We start from the raw sequence: 24560 nt of genomic DNA on the forward strand, positions 1-24560 counted from the left end.
TCCTCCCGTCCCACCCAGAAACTCAGACTCTCCTCCTCCTACCCGGGACCCCGACCCACGTCCCCTGACACCTGGGACACCCGATTCACCTGCCCTGTTACTGGGGACCCCCACCCCAAGCACCTCTGCTCCCACCCGGGACCCTCAGCCCTCCTCCCCTCCCAAACCATGACACGCGACTCACCTCCTCTCCCACTCGGGATCCCCCATTCCCACGGCCCCCATTCCCACTGGGCTGGGGATCCCCGTGTTTATGCTGTGGGGCGGGGTTGGGAGTCGGGGCTCCCGATTCGCCGTGCTCGGGCTCCCCATCCCTTCCCGCACCAAGGGCGGAGGGGGCTCTCCCGAGCGCGTTTGCACCCGCTTGTCCCCCGCTTTTCGGTGGGGGGCTCTGAACCCCACGGGGAAAGCTTGACAGGGAAACTGAGGCACAGATGGGGCTCCCGAGGCGGGTGCCGTTTTGTGTCGTCGTCCCGTCCCCCCACCCTCTCGACCGCATCCGAGGCTCGAGGACACGCTGGGCTTCACGCAGGGAGGAGGCAGCGGGCTGGGGGGGTGCGGATCCCGGCGGGATCCCGGGAGGAAATGGGCTGGACTGGCAGGGAGGGGGGGCCGACTCGGTCCCGGGGGGACCCTCACGCCCTCCGGCAGCCGCGCCAGGAGCCGGGCCGCGCCATGGGGACTCTCCAGGACACTGTGAGCGACCCTGGGGAAAGGGATACCCTGGGGATCCCGGGGGATCTGTGGCCTCGGGCTGGGGGTCCATTCTGTCCTGGGGCGTTTGGGGCGCGATGTGCTTGGGAGTGTCTGGGGGTTTCGTTTTCCTGGGGGGGGGGGGGGGGGGGGCCCCCCCCTCCCCCTTGCCCCCTGCCCCCCCTTCCCTGTGTCCCCTTGCCCCCCTGGCAGTGGGAGCCTGAAGAGCTCAGCTGTGTATTCCATCCGGCCGCCAGACCTCTGGGTGGGTGTTCTGGGAAGGACAGAGCCCCTTCAGCACCCCCAGCAGGACCAGCTCTGCGCCCCCCACCCTCCTTACACCAGCTGTACATTTTTGGGGAGATGAAGGCTGCATCCCAGTATGTGGGTGGGAAAACACTTGGTCCTTCCTACTCCTGTGCCTTCGAGCACACCCAAATTTGGGGAGGGGGTGACGTGAAGGGGGTTCTTCCCTCTTGCAACTGTCTGTTCGCCTGGATGGATCCCTGACCTGTGTGCGGATGGTTTTGGGTGTGAGAACCGTGGCCTTGGTCCCCCTGGGGGCGCATTTGCGTGGGGGGCCCCAGGGGGCTGCAGGTTCAAGACAGGAGCGAGGACCTGGAGATTCAAGCTGGGAAACGAAGGGAAGGAAACGCTCTCTGGGAAATTGCCGAAAGCTGCTGACGGAGAGAAAGAAGCTGAGCAGGGCCAGTGTGCCCCTGGCGGGGGGGAAATGAGCCCCCCCCCCCCCCCCCCCCCCCCGGGCGGAGGGGGGGGCCCCCCCCCCCCCTCCTCCGGATGGGAAGGTGGCGGCTTGAGGACATCTGAACTGTCGCTCAGCACGGGGGTGGGATGTGACTCTCCTCACCGCCCAGCGCAGTGAGACGGGGGTCCCTGTGATCCCTGTCCGTCCGAGCCCTCCAGAACACAACTGGGCCTGAGCTAGGAGCGTGCTGACAGCTGGGCAGGCACAACCTTGCACGGGGATTTGGGGGTGCGGGGGTCAGGGAGCCACAACTCCCAGCATGGGGGTACAGAACGCACCCATGGAGGAGGGGGAGTCAGAGCAGTTTTAACCCAGACCACTAGCTCTGGCGTGGACATGAGGAGGAGGAGGAGGAGTGGATCACATGGTGGGGCAGAGGTGCAGCCCCAGCCAGTCCTGCTGTGTGAGGCCACAGTGGCAATGGGATGTGACCCAGGATGTTTGAGGAGTGAGTGGTGGGGATGGATCCTGCCCCTTCTCCAGCACATCCCAGCCCAGGGTGGATGAGGAACAGCTCATCCCCCACAAAATACCACAGGATCCCTGTCCCCATTGGTGTCCTGGGTACTGACTGCACCTGGAACTCCCATCCCCGAGCCTGGGGGGAGGGGGGGCATATAGGGGAGATATAGGGCTTGGGGTATTATTACCCTCCAACACCCTGCAGTGGGGTGAGGCTATGAATGTCTGTTCCTCCTCTCCCTCCCTGCCACGAGCTCCAATGCAATTACTTGCAGACTGGATCATGAATCAAGCTGTAATTGATACATGTTCACAGTGTGGAGAAGCAGGAGGGGCTTGGGGGGCCCCCACCATCCCGAGGGGTTGGGAGGGGCTGTGGGGGACTGCAGTCAGGCACCTTTACTGACCTGCCAGGGACTGGGGGGGCCTCAGCCAGCATCATGGGGCTCCTTCTGCCTCAGTTTCCCCCTGTGTGGGACCAGCCATGTTCAGTGGGCTGAGGACCTGTTGAGGCCAGTGAGGGGACATGCGTATGCGGGCGTTTGTCCTTGCGTTTCCTCTGGCAGACACAAACACATCAGCAGGGCAATAAAGGGGAGGAAAAGGGCCGTGGCGGCTTCTTTCCATTACATGCGGCAGGGCTGGCTTCCTTCCACATCAGCAGGGTCAGGGGAAAGAGCCAGATCCCCAAACTGGGATGGCTGGGTGCACCCCAGTGCTTCCCAGCCAGGTGATCCCCACAGGCCAGGGATCAAGGAGCCACTGCTTACTGGTGTGGAATCAGCCTGTGCTGGCACTGCAGTGCCCTGCTGCTGATTTTTGAGGGGCAGTGGGGTTAGGGATATAGGTTCCAGTGCTCTCATGCCTCATGACATCACCTGGGAAGGGAGGTCTGAAGTGGGAGTGGCCTGCTGGACCCCAGGCAGGGGAGTTGGGATGGGGATGTTCCTGCTGCACCCAAGCAGAAGGAGTTGGAGGGGATTAGTCCTGCTGCACCCACAGGGATTAGTCCTGCTGCAGCATGGGCAGTGAGAAGCTGGGACAGGATGCTCCTCTTGCAGGATGACATGGTGGCATCTTCCCTCTGAATGGGATAGGCCCCGTGGGTGACCTTGGCTTTTTGGAGTTAAGCTGTGACATTTGGCAGGGAAGTGGTGGGCTGGGATCCCCTGCAAGCCTGGGTCTGGAGCGTGGTTCTCTGGGAGCTGAGTCCATGGCTTTGGGGACTGGCCTGGGACCTTTGCAGCTCAATCCTCTTGCATACCCACCCTGGCCACTACATGGATGTGGGGGAGAGGATGGTGGGGACCTGCCCGAGAGAGCCATGGGGTGGAAAATGCCAGGGAGCAGAGCTAGCTCCCGAGTCTCACTCCTCTTGGTACAGGAGAGATCACTGCTCCTGGCCTGGCTCTGGCAGATGCAGGGTGTCTGGCACCTTTGGATGCCCTGGCCACAGCTTTGGAATCCCCCGCTAGACAAGGGGGGCCTGGAGGCCAGACCCCTGGCTGGGTGCTGACCCATTAAACACCAGCACTGTGATCCTTTCTGCCGTGTAATGGGCTTTGGTTTTCTCCTGGCCTCAATTTCCCCATCTGAGTAGTGAGACCACCCCAATTCCTCGACCTCTTCACGACAATTAAGAGCTGCCTCTCACCATCACACCCTCTCCGGTATGGAAAATAAGAGCAGTCCCTGTAGAGACAGAGTGGAATCCCCTGGTGGGGGGCAGCTCTGGCAGCCCCCAGCCCCCCACACCCTGCTCCGGAGCGCTGCCCAAATCAAATTCCTCCCCAGCTGCAGATGGCCAGGAATTCAATTTTCCCAGATCCCATCAGAGACTGATAAATGAGGTCCCTAATCACTGTGCAGATCCCATTAGTGCCAGCCATGCCAGGAGGGGATGCATGGATGGATGTGGGAATGCTGCATCCCCCTTCCCACACCACTGATTCCTATCCCCCCAAGGGGCTTAGATGTCCCCCGAGCCCTCTCTGGCTGCATCCCCAGAGCTTTGCCATGATGGTCCCAAGCAGAGCCAGGCACGGGGACCCCTGCATGGCTAATCCACCAGAAAACATCTAGAAAAATCCTGGAAACCCAGCCAGTGTGGATGGGAAGGGGACTGTGTGCCAGAGAAGTTTTTCCAGCAGTGCCATGTCCCAGGAATGCACATCATGCCACCTCTCTCCCAGCACTGCCACTGCCAGCACCCAAAGCTGGTGCCAGCTGGGTGCCAGGATGTCTCTGTCCTTTGGGGTGCAGGCACCTGCATACCAGGGATTCTCCTAACCATGGAGCAGTTTCCCTGCAGCTGCTGTAGGAGGGTCCATCTGCCCCTCCCTGACATGAGTTAGGGACAAGTGACACGGGGCTGAGTGGGGTCCCTTTCCCCCTCTCTGACGTGGCTTAGAGACAAGTGACAGTGAGACCCCCTGCCCTCACGACCGTCTTTCTTAGAACAGTGAACTAATTAGTGACAAATTAGTGACAGATCATTAGGCTAGTGGCCGAGCCAGCTGTTCCAAGAAGGCCACGATGTTCTGGGGACGGAAATCCTTGAGGAGTGTGGCTGCTGTCCCGATTTGTACTGCCCGACAAAGGGACATCAACAGGAAGCAACCTTGACTCTGGCCCAGTTCTCTTGGCCCCGGGAGGCCGGACCAGGATGTGGGGGGACAGACTAGGAGCACCCCAAGGGCTTGTGAGCTGCCAGAGGTTAGGAAATTTGCTTGGTTCAGCAAACAACCCACTCAGAATGTGTGTGGTCCTCAGGGAGTGGCATCGGTCTGGTTCCAGGCTGCAGAAATTCCATGTGCAAATGGTCTGTGCAAATGTCCTGTGCAGTGTGAGCATGCCAGGCTCCAGTGAGGCTGATGATGGGTGAGGAGGAGGAGGGTAGGGTAAGGGATGCACTGAGCTCTGGGGAGATGCTGGGCTCAGCACAGCTCATTCCACCTGAACCAAACTCTAGTGCCACTCTAAGCAGGTTTTGCATGGCCATGGCCCTTTGCAGGTAGGGAAAACTGAGGTAGGAAACCTCCACAGAAAGGGAAACTGAGGCATGCAGGGCTACTTGTGTGATTTTTTGGGATGGCTGATTCCACAGATTTGCGCCCTCCAGCCCTTAGAAGCCTCAGCCTAGATCACTGGGTGCCAGAGTAGCTCCATGAGAGGGTCCTACACCTCAGCCCTTGCTTCCCATCCATACATTGCAACAGGACCTCAGGCAAATGACCATGAGGAGACAAGAGATATCCCAGAAGTGTTTCCTTCCTGTTTGCCCTCATTATCCCCTGGAAAAGATGAGGTAATTAAGGAGCTACCGTGTTGCAGGTTGTTGCTGCCTGATTAGATTAAAGCAATGTAATTTGGGACTAAGAGTGATGCTGGGAGGAAATGGATGGATGGCTTCCCAACTGGAGTTGGGCAGAGCTGCCAGCTCTACCTTCCATCCATCCCTCCATCCTCTGTTGCTCCAGGGACACTGCTGAAGTGTTATCATGGGTGCTACTGTGGGGCACTAGGGATACTACTGTTTTCTCACCCCTACAGAGGGGATTTCCTGGGGAATTGTGACAGTGGGGCAGAGGGAAGGAGCCCGGAGCTGTGAGTGGGGGTGGGGGCGGGGTGACAGAGACAGGGTGACAGGGTGTCAGCAGCGTAACAGCCTGTGGCAGAGCTGGAGGGTATCAGGAATGCTTCTTGGGGGGGGGGGGGGGGGTGGGAACAGGGATGCTGCCTCTATTTCCCCAGCTCTGTGGGGAGGATTCCCTGGGAAATTGTGGCTTGGGCCTGGGCAAAGGAGCAGTGCGGGGAACAGGGACAGGGTGACAGGATTTTAGCAGTGTCACTCTGCCCACAGTACAGCTGGTGACAGCAAAGTGGTAACCTGCTGCCTTCAGGAGTTGCTCCCCTGCCCCTTAGCTCAGTTTCCCCATGCACAGCCCAGTGCCAGAAGCTGGTGATCCCTAGCTGGTTGTTAGTCCGGCGTTGCCAGCACACTGGCAGAGCCTGGCTATATTTAACCACCGTGGCCGGAGCACGAGGCTGAGCAGCCAGGGGAAAGCAGCCCCCCAAGATTGGGGGGAGCTGGGGCAGCTCAGCATTGCTGGAGGTGGGAGAGGAGGATGAATCATGGCTCAGGGATATTTTGGGATATTTTTAATGCCGCCAGATTGCTCGGCAAATGCTCGGGCAGGGCGGTGCGGGCACAGGCTGGGTGTTTGCTGGCAGCTGTGGCTCAGCTCGGAGGCCCAGGGGGATCAGCTGCTCCCTGTGGTGCTGTCACTCTGCAGCCATGCATTGCAGAGGTGACAAAGGCAGGGACATCTGTCCCCATGCACTTGGAAACAATGCTGGGTGTGATGGGTGGAGGCAAAAGGGGGTCCTGGAGCAGCATCTTCCTTCTCGAAGGGGAGGCAGGAGGGGAAAAAGTTTCCCCACCACTTTCTCTGGAAAGGGGAAAGGGCTGGGAAAAGGCAGAGCTGGGGCATAGGAGAGAGGGTGGGTGTCCCTGCCTGAAGGTTGTGGTGGATAGGGAGCCCTTGGAGAGGGACAGGTACCCAGGCACCCTGTGGGTGGGACACAAGGAGCGGTGAGGGGCTGTGCAGGTGGAGGTAGGCTGCCTCCCAGGAATCCAAATGGGATTTTGCTTTTCACCTGTCAAATGTAACAAGATCCAGAGGCTGGTGGCTAAAAATGCATCCTATCTGAAGAGACTGCAGTGGGAGGGAGCCCTAAGCCCTTAGCACCGGCTCTCAGCCTTGAAACGCACTGACCACATGGTCACCCTCCTCATCCACGGCTCTGCTTGGTAGGGAATTCCCTGGGGAGCAGCTCCTCTGTCCTTGAAGTCTGCAAACCCTCTGTGCGAGACATTGGGGCTGCTGAGACAGGCAGCAGGGGGGTCCTTTGCTGTGCCCCAGACCCCTCCTTGCTGTGTTCTGCACTCCCAAGCATCCCAATCCCTTTGCAACCTGAACCTGTAAAATCCATTGAGAAGCATCTGCATGGGATGTGGGTACTGGGCTGTGCTGCCCACAGGCATCGAGGGCTGCGCACTCAGCATCTTGGAAGCTCTAATTTGATTTGGGGCCCACAATTGGGGGTGAAGCTGTCCAGACAGAGCAATGTCCAGCTCCATCCCAAAGCTGATTGCTCAGGCAGGGGCTAATAGACCAATCCACTGCCAAAATTAATTGGGCTCATTTTCCTTGCATTCCCAGATGGATAAGGTCCCATTGGAGGGCAGGAGCCAAGTAAGATCTGAGGGCTCTCTGTGTCATGGATGCCTCAAGCTCGAGCAGTCACCTCTGGCAGATCATTTACTTGGAATTTTTACAGCAAAGCAGGGCTGGAAGCTCGGCAGGGAGATGATTCATTTCCTCGAGGTTCTTTGGGGAAGGTTGTGGCAGGAGTCTGCCACTGAAGCCAGCTGCTGCCAGCATCCCCCTGTAGCATCAGCACCCATGGGTGCTCTGGCAGCGATGGCAGGATCCATCTGGGGCCTCCCCAGCCCCTCCCCAGCAAGGCAGGGTGGGGGTGCTGCAGCCCTGCTCAGCACTCCTCTGGGAGCAGGATGCTCCTGGTGTTGCTGCCTGGCTCTCTGGGCCTGTTTTCCCATGGTTAAAGAGGAATCCAGGGGGTGGCAAGTCCCGGTTCTGAGCTCTGCTTCATGCAAACTCTACTCACCGAGTGCTCAGGTGTGTCCCCCCTCAGAGAGAGACCCCAAGGTCCAGGTACCCTCAGGAGAGCTGAACATCCCAGTGGGTGCCTCACTGCACTGGATCCAGCCTCTGCCTGATGCCAGGGGGTTCCTCCTCACCCTTGGGGGCCTCCATTCATCTCCCAGGAGCAAGGCCAGGAGAAGGCGTGCAAGCTCAGAGACCGGAGACCCTGTGACATCCGCGTCCTCCTCCTCCAGGCCCCCACCCTCCACATGGCAGGTGTGAAATGAAGCTTTCTGGAGAGGAAGCTGGCCAGGATGGGATTTCTCTATTTCATAAACATCCAGAGAAGCTGGGGGTGCCAGGGTGGGTCAGGGGACAGACAGTTGATGATCCTCTTGAAAAAAGTAATATTTTCACTGCTGGTGAATTCCCTCTGATAAAGAAAGCTGCTTTTAAATCCCAGCAGGATCTATGGAAGCCTGGGATGGGGGCTTGGGAGCCTGGGATGGGGGTCCCCACCACCACATGCATGGGGACAGGATGCTTCGGCAGCTATCTAAAGGGAAAAAGAGGGGCAAAACCAGCAGAGGAGAAAAAGGGCCATTTTCCATGAGAGAGAGAGTAGGTAGTGCTCTGGAGGTTGGCCTGTGGCAGGAGCTGGCTTTGCTAGAGTCGGGGGGGTCCATGTTGGAGCAGAGACAAATCCTTACTCTAAGGAGATGAATGGTGTCATTAATCTTCCACTAGCTCCAGTGGGAATATTGAGGCAGATATGGCTCTGGTATTGCACCGCACCATGGGATGCTGGCCAAGAAGAGCTGGCAAAATTCCTGCAGCATTGAGGTCCCGTGGGTCACCCAGTTGGCTCAGGGAGTGTGGCAGGGTGAGATCAGTATCCTTGTCCTCTCAGGCCAGAAAAAAGGTGACAACAGTCCCTGGATGGGGGCTTCACAGGGCCACGTGTGTGCACCATGGGGACAGGACAGGGACAGGGTGCTGCTCACCTGCTCTGCAGGAGCAGCATTCTCAGCTCCTGGGGCTGTCAGCGATGCCATGCTGTGTCCTCTTCCCATACCCTGTCCTTGGATCTGTTCCCAAAGCTGTCTCTCCATGCCCATTTCCAGACATCATTTCCCTCCAGAGCTGCTGGGTGTGCAGCAACTGGGATGAGGGTGTTGGAGTCTGCTCCAGCAGCTAGGAATTGCAATCCCTCTATGCTTTCTCCTGTTTTAATGAAGTTAATTAACCCCCTGTGCCCACTTGGGAAGTGTTACCATACTCTGCCCTCTGTGGAAGCTGGGGTGCAGAGCAGGTGCTGGGAGCTCTCCCTGGGAGAGCTTTGATCCCGACTGGGTGCAGGTACAGGGCTGTGTGAGTCCGGCTTGGTGGGTCCTCGTGACATTCCTGGTGACAGGCATGGGGTGGCTGATGGTTTCATCTCTCCCCTTGTGCTGGGGATTGTGTGCCAATGCAGCCTCATCCAAAGACCCCAACATCTGTGGAGCAGTGATGGATCCAAAGGAGCCCCCACCCAAACTGGAGTAGTGGATGGTGTGGATTGCTGGGAGTAAGACCCAGGGGACTCCACAGCAAAGGGAAAGGCTGTTTATGGCAATAACCAGGATGTGGCTGTGGTAGTCACTCTGGCTGTGCTGCCTCTGGCCCAGGCTCTGTCCTAGCAGAGCCCCCAGAGTGGGTCTGCAGCACCCTCCAGGCTGGGGAACAGCAGGGGAGGGTGTTGGGGTAAACCTCTGCCCTGGGCTGGAGGATGTGGACTGGGAGTGGGGTGGGTGGGACAAATGGAATTAGTGGGATGAGCAAGTGGGATATGCATGATGAGTGGGGCAAGTGGAAGGAGTGGGATGAGCCATTGAATGGGATAAGCCATTGAGTGGGATGAGTGGGTTGAGCTGGATGAAAGGAACAAGCAGGGTGAGTGGGATGAGTGGGATGGGCAGGACAAGTGGGACAAGCAATTGAGTGGGATGAGCCATCAGATGGGATGAATTGGATGAACGGGATCAATATAGTGAATAGGCTGGGTGGAATGAGCAGGATGAGTGGGAGAAGCAATTTAGCAGGATGAGTGGGATAAGTAGAATGAGTGTGATGTCCTTCTTAACCCACCCTCACTCTCTCTACCTTCTTGCTAGGCTGCAAACCCTCCTGCCAACATCTGCTGCTGTCTCCTTATCTTGGGAATATCTTCTTTTAGCTCCTGCAGCTTTCCCCTCACTGTTTCAGGGATGGACCTGTGCTCTCAGCCCTAATAAAGCCACCACCCATGTCCAGCTGCCACCTGTCCATCCCCACACCAAGAATGCCACTGGCATTTGATACCCCAAGCAGGCCCAAGGGACCCGCTCAGGCTCTGCTCCATCTTCCCCTGCCCCAGGGGGGCCACTGTGGAGGATCCGGTGGGACAGAGGGATGGCAGGACAGCCACCTGGCTTAGGCCTGGCTGTATTCTACAGTGCATGTGTCTCCAGTGTGAGTAAGTGACTGGAGATGCGGCCCTGTTGGAATAACATCCAGTGCCGATGTCTTCAGCTGGAAGCACCCTCACCTCCAGCCACGCTCCCAGTGCCACTTGGATCTGGCCCGTGGCCAAGTATGCTCCCAGGGTGGATGGGTGGCATGGCCCTGCAAGGGGCTGCTGTCCTGTATGGGGTCATGGGGTGCATAACAGTCCCCAGGTCTGGTTATCAGGAGTGGAGCCTGGAGCCATCTGGCAAAGCTGGGACCAGAGGAAGAGCAAATCCCAACGCCATTATCCAGTGTCTGATTCCGAGCATCTGCTATTTTCATCATAACATCTTCCTTATCCCAGTCTCCCAGACAAGGGCTGGAGGCAGGAGCAGAGCTGGGAGGCTTGCACCACAAAGCCCCCTGTGATCCCCAGCTTTTCCATGTGTCCATCCTAACACTCCATGGGGTTGTAATCCCCAGATGAGCTTTAATCCGTCTCCTTGCCTCATTTCTCTTCTCACTGGTGCTTTATGGCATGGCTAGCACTGAGGGCAGTGTGGCTCAGTGCCAAAGCCTCCTCTCCTTTTTTTTGGGGACCTCCCACCTCCCCACATGACAGACATTGACCAACACAGGAAGGTTTGGCTCCAAAAAAGGCACCAGGCAGACTGGAGGCTACTGCAAAGAGTCTGGGAGCAGAAGGATGGTGCCATGGCAGGGGTCAGAGAGGGTGGGTGCTGCAGTGCCCTTCTCCATGGTATCAACCCCCAGTAACCCCCTGCTCTGCTCTTGTCTCTCTGCAGGATGCTCTGCTGAGCCTGGGTGCTGCGCTTGATGCCACCACCCTGCGTGATGCCCTCCGCCATGCCCTTGTCACCCTGCTGCCTGCTGTGGTAGGTGGGGGATGCATCTGCATCCCCTGGGGGGCTGGGAGGAACAGAAAGCAGAACATCCTCCTTGGGTGGGTGGGGATTATGGGCTTGCTAAAACTCCCTGGATTGGGGGAAGCCCTGGAGGGAGTAGAGAGTGGATTATCTGCTGGTTGATGCTGGAGTTCTGCCTGGGGTGGTGCCTCTTTATCCCCAGCCCACTGCAGAGTTCTCCCCCTATATGGGCCACCTGTAACCGCCAGGGTGCTGCTGGTGGCCCTGGTGCCCATGGTGGATTCAGGGTGCTGGTGACCCTGGGGGTGCTGGTGGCCCTGATGCTGGTGGTGGCTGGGCATTGTGCCAGTGCCATTGCATGGGGCCCCCCAGCCTGGCTGGATGTGAATGGGGCACACGCGTACAGGTACGCGTGCACGCCTGCGTGTGACCCTGTGCATGGGCAGTGCAGTATCTGTGAATGTGTGCCTGTGCAGCTGCAGCTGTGCACACTGTTCCTGCACACGTGTGGCTGTGCACGCATGTTTGCACATACGTGTGTGCTGCCCTTCTCCCTCAGGAGCACGTCTATATCTACCTGCTGGATGGGGACACACGGCTGCTCTGCGATGACCCCCCCCATGAGCTGCCGCCCAGTGGGAAGCTCAGGTGAGCTTGGCCGCCTCCCCAGCCCCGAGTGTGGGCACACAGGAGTGGCCCAGCTGGTGTGCATGAACAGGCATGTGTATGGAAGGCAGGAGGGTTTCCATCCCTGTCCCCGTCTCCATCCTCATTCCATCTCCATACTTGTGGCTATCCGCTTTCCCTTCCCATCCTCTTCTTTGTCCTGGATGTGCACACATGCACAGGGGCTATGTGTATGCACAGAGACACACATGTTGGCCCAGGGGCTGTGTGTGTGCAGGAAGACAAGCATTTGTCTCCAGGGCTGTGCATGCGTGCAGGGACACACATATGCACACGTGTTACACAGCCCTTGAGCCTGTCCCCATTCTGTGGGTGTCTCTGCCCTTTCCGGGGGGTTGACCTTCCCAGGTGCCCTTCCCAGGGGGTGCTCAAAGTATCCCTGTCCCCACAGAGACGCTGTGCAGAAGCAGAAGCGGCTGGAATGTGGGGGGCTGCTCCCTTCCGAGCTCCCTGGCCGGCACCTGGGACCCCTGGCAGCGCCCCTGGCCCCTGGCACACAAGGTGGGAGCTGTGGGAAGGGTGGTCGTGGTGGACATATATGGGGGTATGGGCACAGGGCTGGGTGGTAGGTAGGTAGATGGAGGGACAGGGAGGGGGATTGAGATGTGAGTGGATGGATGGATGGATGGATGGATGGATGGATGGATGGATGGTCGGTCCATGGGTGGTCAGAGGCAGTGGCTGAGACAAAAGTGGGTGGGTGAGTGGTGGATGCATAGACAGGTGGGTAGAAACAGGATATAGGCATGAGGGACAGGCGGGCACTGGGACTGAGGGGTGTTCTCAGGGACAAGTAAGCAGAGAGGTGGGCAGAATGATAATGGATCGATGGGAAGATGGAGAGATGGCTGGCTGACTGGCTGGCTAGCTGGGTGGGTCATGACATGTCAGGATGTAATGGGAATGTGCACCCCAAGAGCTGAGTTGCACAGCTCCGGGCTGTCCCTGGGGCCCACCTGGGACCGACACTCTCTTGCTTGCAGTGCTCATCATCCCGCTGGTGGACAAGAACAGTGGGGCTGTGGTATGCGTCATCCTGGTGAGTGCAGGAACATGGGCAGGGCTCTGGGGGCAGGGCCTGGACATGAGGGTCCTGACATCACTCCTGCTCCAGGTACACTGTGGCCAGCTGAGTGACTCAGATGAGCAGAACCTGTGTGCATTAGAGAGACATGTGAGTGACTCCTGAACTGTGCAACTGCCACCTGGGCACCTACCACCCTTTCCCCCAGCCCTGCTGTTCCTTGTCCCTTCTGCCCAACCTTGCAGACCCTGGTGGCATTCCGGCGCCTGCAAGCCCTGCAGAAGCTGCAGCCCTGGCCCCAGGTCAGCCTCTCCACCAGCTCCTCCCAGACCTCTCTGGCCAAGCCTGAGAAGGCACCTGAGAGCAGCTATAGTGACCTGGACTGCAAGATCCTACAGCTCTGTGGTAAGTGGGGGGACACTGGGAAGGGTAGGGTGTGTGGACAGGGTGAAACCATGCTGTGACCCTCATACAGGTGAGCTGTACGACCTGGATGCCGCCTCACTGCAGCTCAAGGTCATCAACTATGTGAGTAGCTGCTCCACCAGCCCCCTGTCCCCATCTGCCCCCAGCCCCAGGACACACCAGGGAGCCCTGTTTTATTTCAAAACAAGAAAATTCCCCAAAGCCAAGAAAAGCCTCAAGCATCAGCTGTGGAGTCATCAGTAGTGACCAGAGTGAGCAGCCTTGTAACAACCATCAATAGTCTTCAGAGTTAACCGTGCCACTCTCACGCCAAAAACTCCTTGAGAGAACATACAGGTTCCTCTCCTGCTCTCTATTAATCTGTACCTCACTATGACCCTCAGTAGTGTCCAGAGTGAACAGCCTTCCCCTTGCTATCATTATTCTCCAGAGTGAACCTGCTCAGTCACGGGGAGGAGGTTCTGGGGAGGGGCACCTGTTTCTCTGTGGCATGTGTGGATGCCTTGGGCACAGGGAGCCACAGGAGGGGCTAGATTCTACCTGGGGAGTGCTCAGGGCAGGCTAGGGTGCTGACCCTCCCCTTACTCCCCAGCTGAAGCAGGAGACCCAGTCTCTGTGCTGCTGCCTCCTGCTCGTCTCTGAGGACAACCACCAGCTCTTCTGCCAGGTAGGTGCCACTGGGCCAGTCCCCCAACCCTGACCCCCACAGAGGATCACAGGACACCCCTGACATGGTGTCTTCCTCATGGGCACCCCCTCCTTCCCATCTTTTCCAGGTGGTGGGGGACCGTGTCCTGGATGAGGAAATCAGCTTTTCAGTGAGCCAGGGGAGGTGGTGAGGGATTGGGAGGTCAGGGGGGTGGGCAATGGGTGCCATGCACGAACATGTTCCCCTTTCCCCACAGCTTACGTTTGGGCGCCTGGGGCAGGTGGTGGAGGATAAGAAGCCCATCACCTTGAAGGACATCAGTGAGGTGGGTACCAGCTGTATACCTGCCACACCTGGGGACATGGGTGTCACCCCAGTGTCCCATGGGGCTTCCTGAAGTGGGCCAGGGGTTCCAGCCCCATCTTGCCTCTCCCTGCAGGAGGAGCACAAGCAGCTGAGCAGCATGTTGGGTTGCGAGGTCACCTCCATGCTTTGTGTCCCTGTCATTAGCCGGGCCACCTCCCAGGTGGTGGCACTGGCCTGCGCCTTCAACAAACTGAGTGGGGAGAGGTGAGCAGTGTTTTGGCTGGGTCTCTCTGTGAGGCTGCACCCCCTCACTTTTGCGGTGCTGGAGCATTGTCGCCATGGAGAAAGGGGGGGACCAATGGGGATGGACAACTGAGGTGTGCCCCCGCCAGCTACACAGACACGGACGAGCACAAGATCCAGCACTGCTTCTGCTACACCTCCACAGTGCTTACTAGCACCCTGGCCTTCCAGAAGGAGCAGAAGCTCAAGTGCGAGTGCCAGGTAAGCATGTGGAGGGTCGTGTCACATGTGTGTGCGTGTGCCCCATCTTGCACTAGTTACTAATGGTGTTGTCTCTGTCCCCTCAGGCCCTGCTGCAGGTGGCCAAGAACCTCTTCACCCACTTGGGTAGGTGCACTGACCCCCAGCCCTGGAGGGTGGCAGCAATGGGGTCTCTGTCTCCAGCCAGGGAGAACCTTGTCCCCTTGTTGGGGAATGGTAACAGAAGCCATGATATGAGCTGGCACAGAACCTGGCATGCAATGATGCTGCATGGCTGCATGCATGCTTGTAGCATGACCACAGAGCTCTTAGAAACATGTGTGCACATGTGCAGCTGTGTGTGTGCACTGCTGCACACATGCATGTGCTGCTCACACGTGCACATGCCCCACACAGCCCCTATCCTTCTGTGCCCCCCAGACTTCCTGCTGGGACCCTGAGCTAAACCTTCCTCCCTGCTTTCATTGCATGAGTGGGGAATGAGGGGGCAGTGCTGCCTGGCTGGGGGTCCCTGACCCTTCACTGCTACCCCTGCAGATGATGTCTCTGTCCTGCTGCAGGAGATCATTACGGAGGCCCGGAACCTCAGCAATGCTGAGATGTGAGTGGTGGTGGTGGGGCACATGGGTGAGGGGACACGGGGGGACACTGAGCTCCCCTGTGGGTGAGAATGGCAGCGGTGTGTCTTGCAGATGCTCTGTGTTCCTGCTGGACCGGCTCAGTCACGAGCTGGTGGCCAAGGTGTTCGATGGTGGAGTGGTGGATGATGAGGTGAGCACAGCATGGAGTTGGGGGCCCTGCAGTTGTGCTCCTCCCCACAGGCCTTGCTGGTGATCCTCTTCCCCTGCCCACAGAGCTACGAGATCCGCATCCCAGCAGACCAGGGCATTGCTGGGCACGTGGCCACCACTGGCAAGATCCTGAACATCAAGGATGCCTATTCGCACCCACTCTTCTACCGTGGCGTGGATGACAGCACCGGCTTCCGCACCCGCAACATCCTTTGCTTCCCCATCAAGAACGAGAGCCAGGGTGAGGGACGGATGGGGGCACACTGGGAAGAGGGGGGAAAGGTCTGGCCCTGCAGGTGTCTTACTCATCACATGGTGGTTTGGTCACCCATCATGTGCACATGACACTATCCCCAGCATGCAGGCACGGGCACAGCATCATCCCCAGCCTGTGGGCATGAATCCTATTCACGTACAGGGGCACAATCCTGGCTCAGCACTGTCCCCAACATGTGAACACCATTCTGTCCCCAGCATGTGAACACCCTTCTGTCCCCAGCCCACGGGCACCATTCTGTTCCCAGCCCTTATGCAGAGCACTGCCCCAGCACATGGGCATGATCCTATCCCAGTCCTATGGTCACAGTCCTGTCCCCAGCATCAGGGCAGCATTCTGTCCCATGAATGTGGGTGTGGTCCTGTCCTAACCCTTGGGCTCAGTGCTGTCTTTTGGCACAGTTCCTTGGGTGTGATCCTGTGCCCTGGCAGACAAACACAGCACTGACCCCAGCACATGGACGTGATCTTGTCCTAATCCACGGGCTCAGCATGGTCCCTGGACATGATCTACTCCCCCTACAGACACTCAGCACTGTCCCCCAGCCCATGGCCATGATTCCATCCCAGCCCATTGGCACAGCACTTTTCTTGAGCACATGGGCATGATCATGTACCCTGCATGTGGGCATGATCCTGTCCACCAACACATGAGCACAGTACTGTCCCTGTCCCAGCCCCTGGGCACTGCACTGTCCCCAGCTGTGGGTGTCATGCTGTCCCCAACCCACAGGCACAGCACTGTCCCTGCTACTTAGGCACAACCCTGCCCTAAGCCCACAGACGCAGTGCTGTCCCCAGCATACAGACATGACCCTGTTCCCAGCACAAGGGCCTGATACCCTGCTGTCCCCCCTCTGCTCCAGAGGTCATTGGGGTGGCAGAGCTGGTCAACAAGATCAATGGCCCTTGGTTCAGCAAGTTCGACGAGGACCTGGCCACTGCCTTCTCCATCTACTGTGGCATCAGCATCGCCCATGTATGTGCTTTGGGGGTCCTCCACTTGGTGGGCTCCCAGCTCTGCCACAGCACAGAGGGATGGGCATGGGGGGATATGTGTGTGTGTCGTCCCCATTCCTTGGGAACAAGTGGTGGTGGCCACTGGATGGGAAGGGAATTCAAGGGCACAAAGATGTGCTGTGGTGCCAGGGTGGGCTTGGGGGTGCTGGAGAGTGTCTGCCCACCCCCAGCACTCCCACACCCTGATCCTGCCCCACAGTCCCTGCTGTACAAGAAGGTGAATGAGGCACAGTACCGAAGCCACCTGGCCAATGAGATGATGATGTACCACATGAAGGTAAGGTAGCATGAGGACAGGGATGGGGACCCCTGCTGCCAGCATGGTGCCCCACACTTTATCCCAAGGTGGTCACACAGTTGGGTGGTGGTGATACCCCAGGGCTCTCTGCTCTCACCATGGTTCATGTGGCCTTTGGGACACCTGGTGACCTGGTCACAGTATGGGTCACTGGCTATGGCTCCTGCAGGTGTCTGATGATGAGTACACCAAACTGCTGAGCGAAGGCATCCAGCCTGTGTCCACCATTGACCCCAACTTTGCCAGCTTCACCTACACACCACGCTCACTGCCTGAGGACGACACCTCCATGGTGAGGATCATGGGGACAACTCTCAACTGTCACCATCCCCTGCCTGGCCTTGGTCAGGCCATATATCCCAGCCCTGGGATGCTGGGGTGAAGGGATGTGGTTGCACCTCTGAGCATCTTCCTGCTGAGCAGGGGCAGGAGTGGCTCACGGGGGACCATGCTGGGCATTGTCATTCCTTGCCACCCCCCCTATCCCCTCTGCCAGGCCATCCTGAGCATGCTGCAAGACATGAATTTCATCAACAACTACAAGATGGACCGTCAGACGCTCACCAGGTGAGTCCCTATCCCCGTCCACTTTCCCTGTCTCCATCCTCATTTCCATCCACATCACCATCCCCTACCTCAACCCCTCCTTCTCCTTCCCCACCCCTGTCCCTACCCATGTCCCTGTCCCCATCCACATCCTCATCACTGTCCACCTTCTCTGTCCCCTGTCCATATCCTCATCCCTATCCCTATGCCCATTCCCATTCACATAACTGTCTACCTTCCCTGTTCCTATCCCCCTCCCATCACCCATCCCCAGACCTTCCCCATCCCATCCTTATCTTCATCCCCATCCCCATGCCCGTGCATACCTGGTGGACACCTGGCAAGGTGGAGGTCCCTGTGGGGTGAGACCCACCCTGCATGGCTTTTCCCTGTGCAGGTTCTGCCTGATGGTAAAGAAGGGGTACCGTGACCCTCCCTACCACAACTGGATGCACGCGTTCTCCGTCTCCCACTTCTGCTACCTGCTCTACAAGAACCTGGAGCTTGTTAACTACCTGGAGTAAGGCCAGGTGCTTTCCCTGCCCCTGTTCTCCAAACCCTGGCCTGGCTGGGGTGCTCCCTGCTCTCCTGCCTGCCTCAGTTTCCCTCCTCCCCCTCCCCAGAGACATCGAGATCTTTGCCCTCTTCATCTCCTGCATGTGCCACGACCTAGACCACAGAGGAACAAATAACTCCTTCCAGGTGGCCTCGGTGAGCCAAGCCCAGAGCTGGGATGGGCAAGGGGGAAGGAGAGATATGGGGACAGCTGTGGGGGTCTTCACCCCAGTAGTTCCATCATTCTGGTTGCTCTACCTTGCAGAAATCGGTCCTGGCCGCGCTCTACAGTTCAGAGGGCTCTGTCATGGAGGTAAGATCCCCCAAATCTCTCATTGCCCATCTCTCCTGGGTTCTGGCTGCATGGCAGCATCCTTGCCTGCTCCCTGCCTGCTTTCACGGTCCTGGTTTCTCCCACAGAGGCATCACTTTGCCCAAGCCATTGCTATCCTCAACAGCCAAGGCTGCAACATCTTTGATCACTTCTCCAGAAAGGTGAGCCTCCCACCTAAACACCTCTCTCATGCCAGTCCCTGCCCATGCTGAGCCCCTGCCTCCTCTCCAGACCTCCTGCTCCCCATCCCTGGATCCTAGGGGATGTGGGAGCTGGCAGGGGCACAGAGCTGGTCACGGCAGCTGCCTTGCCCACAGGACTACCAGCGCATGCTGGATTTGATGCGGGACATCATCTTGGCCACTGACCTGGCCCACCACCTCCGCATCTTCAAGGATCTCCAGAAAATGGCAGAAGGTGAAGATCCTCGATGGAGATTGGGATTGGGATTTGAGGGGTGGTAGGAATTCATCCTACCAAGGCTGGGAGGTGGCACAGGAGGTTCTTATGTCAAGGGTGATAAGGGCTGGGACATGACACAGAAGGTTCTGGCTGTCCCTAAAGTGTTCACATGTGGCGTGATGGGGGCTATGGAGCTCTGTCCTGAGCCCCCCCTCCCAACCCCTGCCCCACACTCTGCCCACAGTGGGATATGACCCCAAGAACAAGCAGCACCGCAGCCTGCTGCTCTGCCTGCTCATGACGTCCTGTGACCTTTCTGACCAGACCAAGGGCTGGAAGACCACCAGGAAGATTGCAGTGAGTGCCACACCATGGAGCTAAACCCCTGAATGTCACCTCACAACACACCTAGGCCACCTGCATGTCCCCAGGCACACACCTCCCCTCATGGAGTGGGTTCCTCCATGCAGGACCCTGGACCATGCAGAATCCAGTTCCTCCAAGCCAGACTGTATCCCTGCTTGATTGAGAGCAGTGGGGATGGGGGATGATCCCAGGCTGCACCCCCTGTGCTGACACCTGTCTCTTGCAGGAGCTGATCTACAAGGAGTTCTTCTCCCAGGGTGACCTGGTAGGTACCACCTAGCAGGGTTGGGCTTGGCCAATGCTCCTAGGAAGCACCAATGGGATGGGGGGTGTGGGCAGTGAGCAGAGAGGTCTTGCCTGGGAATGGGGGGAAAGCACCACTGGCACTGACCCCCCTTGGCACCCATGCAGGAGAAAGCCATGGGAAACAGCCCGCTTGAGATGATGGACCGGGAGAAAGCCTACATCCCCGAGCTGCAGATCAGCTTCATGGAGCACATTGCCATGCCCATCTACAAGTGAGCCCCAGTGCTGGCGCTGGGATGGGGAGGACCCCCTGCCACCCCCACCTCCCTGAGGGTGGGATCGGGTGCTGTTGTGGCAAGTCTTGCAGATGTTGGATGGCGTTTCAAGCAGCGGGGATGTGGGTTGCACTCAACTAAGTGGGTTGCATTGAAGTAAGGGGGTGCAGCCCTGTGCTGATGGAATGCATCCCCCACTCCCCAGATTGCTGCAGGATCTCTTCCCCAAGGCAGCGGAGCTCTACGAGCGGGTGGCCAGCAACCGGGAGCAGTGGACCAAGGTCTCCCACAAATTCACCATCCGGGGGTTGCCCAGTAACAACTCCTTGGACTTTCTGGATGAGGAATATGACCCACAGGCCCCTGACCCCCAGCTCAATGGCTGCCTGGAACCTGAGGTGGGGCAGCTCCCCGAGGCTGGGGCCGAGTGAAGAAGGCGATGGGGAGGCCACAGCCATGGCTGGGCTGGGAGCATCCCCAATCCTCATCCCCCAGCTTAAGGGGAGGAGGTTTGGGGGATATCAGTGAATCTGGACTACCATGGCAAGGGCTGTGTGCTGCCAGCAGCCGCCACCGGTCCTTCCCCACCACTGGGTGACTATCTTCTCCTTCCAGGGCAGGTGTTCAGGTGTCCCATCCACCCAGTAGTCCATGGGACACTGCCTTGGTGGCTGGGAGCACCGAGAGACACAGTGGGGCTGGGCGATGGATGTGCTTTAAGCTGCCTTAAGACTGCAGGTCCTGTCCCCAGGGGGTGACAATAAGAATGATGTCCTTGGTGGAAGCACCCATAGAGGGGTTGGTCACCATGACATGGGTGTGAATGGGCTAGCAGGACAAAGGGGGATGGTGTGGGGCAGGGTGGCGAGGGGCAGTGGGAGAACTGTGGGGTGGCTGTAGAGCATATGGGGGGTGTTGCCATGGACCATAGATCAGGTCCACAGAAGAAGGTTGGCTCCAGCTGCAGAAGAGAAGAGACACCAGAGTGGGATTGCCAAGGCCATGGGGATGTGCCTGCATCCCCTGCTGGGATCCACACCAGAGAACCAGCTGCAGCCTCTCCCTAGCAGCTGCTGAGCATCCCTTGGCTAAAAGCCCCACCCCTCTAGGACCCCTGAACCCACTCACCCATGGAAGGGCTCATGTCTCTCACATGGCCCAGTCCCATGCAACCACACAACCACATCCCCTACAAGGGCTACACACTCGCCAAGGCTGGGAGTCCTGCTGCTGGTTTGCATGCACAGGGGAGGCTGTGCTCCACAGGGGTCCATCTGGTCCCATACATCACCTTCACTTTCTGGTCCCATACATGTCTTTGCCATAGGCAGAGGAACATAGGTGTTCCTCTGAGGTGTCCCCCTGGGAGCCTCCTCACTGCAAGCAGCTTCTCTGGTGACCATGTTGTGAGCATCCCTAGCTCACAGTGGCTTCACAACTCCTGCCATACCAACCTCTGCGCACAGATCCTGCTGACATTTTGGGATCCTTCTAGTCTTGCAGACCACTGGACACGAACCTCAGTGGTCTCATGTGGTCCCTCTGGTCCTGCAGGCCACTATGCATCGACCCTGCTATTTTCCTGTGGTCCCTCCAGTCCTATGTGGCACCATGCATGGATGCTGTTGGTCTACCATGCTTGATCTGGTCATGCATGGACCCTGGTGTTTTCCCACGACTCCCTTCTTGTCCTGACTGCCATGCATGCACCCCACCAATCTCCTGTGGACCACCGTGCATGGACCCCAATGCTCTCCTCTGTGTCCTACAGACCACTGTGCATGGACCCTGCTGGCCTTCCTGTGGTCTCTCCAGTCCCACAACCCAACCCATATGGACCTTCTCAGTCCCAGGGGCTCCACCAGCTTCCAGGGTCTCACCAGCTGTATGTGATCCTGGGCTCTATCACCCCAGCCAAAGCCACTTGAAACACCCATGAGCAGGGGAACTGCAGTGAGCAGCTTGCCCTGCTGGGGCAGAGCTGAAGAGGGGGCTGGGGCTGAGTGGGTGTGCTCAGCATTGAGGGATTAGGGTGCATTGAGCCCTCAGGCTGCATCATCCAGCTTGTGGAGGCTGGATGAGTCCACCACCACACCAGGAAAAGGCGATGGGAGCAGCATGGTAAAACTCCAGCACTGCTGGCATTGGTGTTGGTTGTGTTGGGATCAAGAGTGCACATGGGACCATTTGCCGCCCCATCCCCACTCCTCTGCAGTAACCCATGGCACATCCCAAGTGGACCACAGCAGGTCCCTCCTGGATTTGGGCTGCACGATGGCTGCTTCTCTCCTTGGCTTGTCTGTAAGCGATGACTTGCCTGTGTTCTTGGGATACCTGGAGCGTGTGTCTGCAGGAGCAATGGGAGACCTCAATGCTGAGCTGCTCCACGTGGCTGAAGTGACCTGAATTCCTTTTGCCTTACCTACTCGGAGATGCCTTTAGTGAGATGTTTTGCCCGAACCCTGGTGGGACCCACTTGGTGACTGAGCCTGTCTGCTGGCCCATAGTTTTGCCTCCAAGACCCCCTTAAGCCCTTCCCCCCCTCCCCACTCTGCCATAGGGGGTGGGATGGTCCCAGAAGGCAGCAAACCCCCAGACTGCAAGAGGAGGACAGCAGCTCCACCCCTGTCGTGATGTTGGCACAGCCCTGATACCAACGTGCCAGTAGGTACAACTGTTCAAAGACAGTCCCTGCATCCCACTGCTGATCCAGGGATGCCTGACGATGCACGGATCTCTCCATCCAACAGATGTGGGGGTGTCCTGCACTTGGGTTCTGCATCCCGGGTACCACACTGTGGTGGGGGCACACAGGGTTGCCCTTTTCCCAGCTGTATCCCACTTTTCCAGCCCCTGCTGCTGGTGTGTGTAGGTAGTCAATGCTTTCCCAGCTCCTGCCCCTGTATATACCCCTCTGGATACTGAGGAGTGCAGCTCACACCCAGCCCAGCTCACCCGTGAGTGTGCACAGGTGTGTGTGGGTGTGCAAACCTCCTCTAGCTTTTCTGTCCTTCTGTCTTGCGGCACTGGTTGTTCTGGACTCCAATGGAGCCTAAGGAGGAGATGACTTCTCTTTCTTCCTCTCCTTCTTTTCTTATTCTCCTTCTTTTCTTCCTCCTCCTTCTCCTCTTCCTCCTCCTCCTTCTTTGTTATTATTTCTCTTTTTTTGGTGGGTTTTGGTTTTCCTAAATAAATTTCATATGTCAACCTTCCCGTGACAGGTTGGTGGGTGGCCTTGTTGGGGTCTGGGGAGCTCCAATTAAAACTGATGAACACCAAAATCACCTTCATGGGGAGAATCCAGCTTGGGTCGTGTAGCTCTGACTCCCCAGGAAGCTCCAGCCCCTCCTTGGATGTTCCACTCTCAAGGAATGGTCCAGTGCCCCAGGATTCACTGATCCCCTCTGAATGCTCCAGCTATTCTTGTCCCTTTCTGTGCCCTGTTCCCTCCTGAAATGTTCCAGAACCCCAGGATGCTCCAATGCCCTGGGATGCTCTTCTCATCCCCATCTGCCAGGTTGGGCCCCCCCATGCCTGGACAGGAGCCATGTTGGGACCCATCCAGCCTGGCAGCAGGGGGAGCTGGGCCTGCAGCAGGATCCAGCTTGGGCTGGGACTGCAGTGGGATCCTAGGCTGGGATGCAGGATGAGGCCTGTGTCAGGACCCCCTGAGCCTGGGCTGGGACTGGGGCAGAATCCAGCTGCTCCTCTGGCTCCTGCAGCCATCCTTGCATGGCCCCATGGGGGACCCCCTAGTCTGCCCATCATCCATGCATCAGGGCTGTAGCTTTCATTTCTGCCATCCAGCTAAGGAGCAATTTATTATCCAAAATCAATGCAGCACTTTCATCCCAGCCCAATCTGACAGCTTTTGGGCATTTTATACCCAGAGGAAAAGTCCTTGGAGGCTTTGGTGCTGGCATGCTCTGGCACTCCATGAGCTGCCAAAACTAGGGTGAAAAGCTGTCCAAACTACCAAATGCCTCCATCCTGCTCCAAGCGCCGATTCAAATCCTGGGATTAAATCCTTTAATCCTCCAAACTAGTCCCAGAGCAGGGTTTATGGCCTCCAGCCAGGAGCTGTCCCACTTCTGCCACCGACGGCTCTGTGCCCTTAGGTGACATTCCTTCCTGGATGCGTCAGGGTATCGCGGCCTTCCTTCCAGACCCTCACCGCAGCCTCGGCCTGACATTGCTTTCTGTCCTTTTGTCCTGGGTGATCCCTAAGGTGCAGTGCAGGTTTCCCCAAGGACAAGCTAAAGCTGCCCCGTGGGTGGGGTGCAGGTGTCCCCACAGTGGGTAGAGGGGACACCACGTGTCCGTCCTCGCTCCCCTCCATCCGCCCCACGGTGGCCGTGGGGGTGAGATAGGAAGGGGATGCTCCAGCTAGGGATGGCCGTAGCACTGGAATCACCTGAAGCCCGTTCCCCATGGGCTGCTCTGCGACAGGAGGCGGGCGGGAGACGGACACGGCCAATGGGGAGGCCGGAGGAGGAGGACGGACGTGTTCCTTCAAGGAAGGCGGATTCCATTGGAGGAGGGAGGGACAGCTCGTGGGCGGGGTGTTCGCAAGTTCGTGTGCGTGCGTGCGTGCGTGCGTGCGTGCAGGGGTTGTGGGCGCACATGTGTACATGTGTGTGCACATTCTGTTTTGTGTCCACGCACATGGATGCGTGCGCACACGTCTGTGCATGCATGTATGCGCACGTGTGTATGTGTGAGTTCACATGTGTGTGCATGTACGTGCAAGTTGTGTCCCTCTGTTCACGGACACCTCTCTTTGTACTCACACTCCTGCGCCTGTGTTCACATACGTGTCTCTGTGTTCACAGACGTGTCTCCGTCGGCACGCAGGTCTTTGCTGTCACACGCGTGTCCCTGTGGTCACACAAGGGGTTCTCCCGCTATGTCC

General features: G+C 58.1%; 2 protein-coding genes across 10 annotated transcripts in view; one reads left to right on the top strand and one right to left on the bottom strand.

The window, feature by feature from the left end:
• LOC121354734 (translation initiation factor IF-2-like) overlaps positions 1–499 on the bottom strand; it is a 3480-nt gene extending 2981 nt beyond the window's left edge. For 7 of the 8 annotated variants that reach the window (XR_005955327.1, XR_005955328.1, XR_005955330.1 and 4 more), the window contains exon 1: positions 185–323. Coding sequence is in view for 1 of the 8 variants with exons in the window: in XM_041469564.1 (XP_041325498.1) it covers positions 185–499 (315 nt within the window). In the remaining 7 variants the exon portion in view is untranslated. Of the gene's footprint in view, positions 1–184 lie in introns of all 8 variants that reach the window. The other variant, XM_041469564.1, reaches the window with a different exon arrangement.
• PDE2A (phosphodiesterase 2A) overlaps positions 1–22866 on the top strand; it is a 23200-nt gene extending 334 nt beyond the window's left edge. The window contains exons 1-30 of one of the 2 annotated variants that reach the window (XM_041469562.1): positions 586–696; positions 10863–10952; positions 11503–11591; positions 12022–12131; positions 12614–12669; positions 12745–12804; positions 12900–13059; positions 13130–13182; positions 13673–13747; positions 13857–13898; positions 13986–14054; positions 14169–14299; positions 14428–14539; positions 14626–14665; positions 15077–15140; positions 15232–15310; positions 15394–15571; positions 16473–16585; positions 16826–16903; positions 17094–17216; positions 17421–17491; positions 17868–17990; positions 18094–18181; positions 18291–18338; positions 18446–18520; positions 18677–18776; positions 19006–19118; positions 19354–19392; positions 19539–19645; positions 19854–22866. In XM_041469562.1, the coding sequence (XP_041325496.1) occupies positions 586–696; positions 10863–10952; positions 11503–11591; positions 12022–12131; positions 12614–12669; positions 12745–12804; positions 12900–13059; positions 13130–13182; positions 13673–13747; positions 13857–13898; positions 13986–14054; positions 14169–14299; positions 14428–14539; positions 14626–14665; positions 15077–15140; positions 15232–15310; positions 15394–15571; positions 16473–16585; positions 16826–16903; positions 17094–17216; positions 17421–17491; positions 17868–17990; positions 18094–18181; positions 18291–18338; positions 18446–18520; positions 18677–18776; positions 19006–19118; positions 19354–19392; positions 19539–19645; positions 19854–20079 (2823 nt within the window). In that variant the 3' untranslated portion in view covers positions 20080–22866. Of the gene's footprint in view, positions 1–585; positions 697–10862; positions 10953–11502; positions 11592–12021; positions 12132–12613; positions 12670–12744; positions 12805–12899; positions 13060–13129; positions 13183–13672; positions 13748–13856; positions 13899–13985; positions 14055–14168; positions 14300–14427; positions 14540–14625; positions 14666–15076; positions 15141–15231; positions 15311–15393; positions 15572–16472; positions 16586–16825; positions 16904–17093; positions 17217–17420; positions 17492–17867; positions 17991–18093; positions 18182–18290; positions 18339–18445; positions 18521–18676; positions 18777–19005; positions 19119–19353; positions 19393–19538; positions 19646–19853 lie in introns of those variants that run through there. The other variant, XM_041469563.1, reaches the window with a different exon arrangement.
• Positions 22867–24560: the final 1694 nt, after the last annotated feature.

This window comes from Pyrgilauda ruficollis, unplaced genomic scaffold, assembly GCF_017590135.1.
Source record: "Pyrgilauda ruficollis isolate IOZ18807 unplaced genomic scaffold, ASM1759013v1 scaffold236, whole genome shotgun sequence".
NCBI classification, from domain to species: Eukaryota; Metazoa; Chordata; class Aves; order Passeriformes; family Passeridae; genus Pyrgilauda; species Pyrgilauda ruficollis.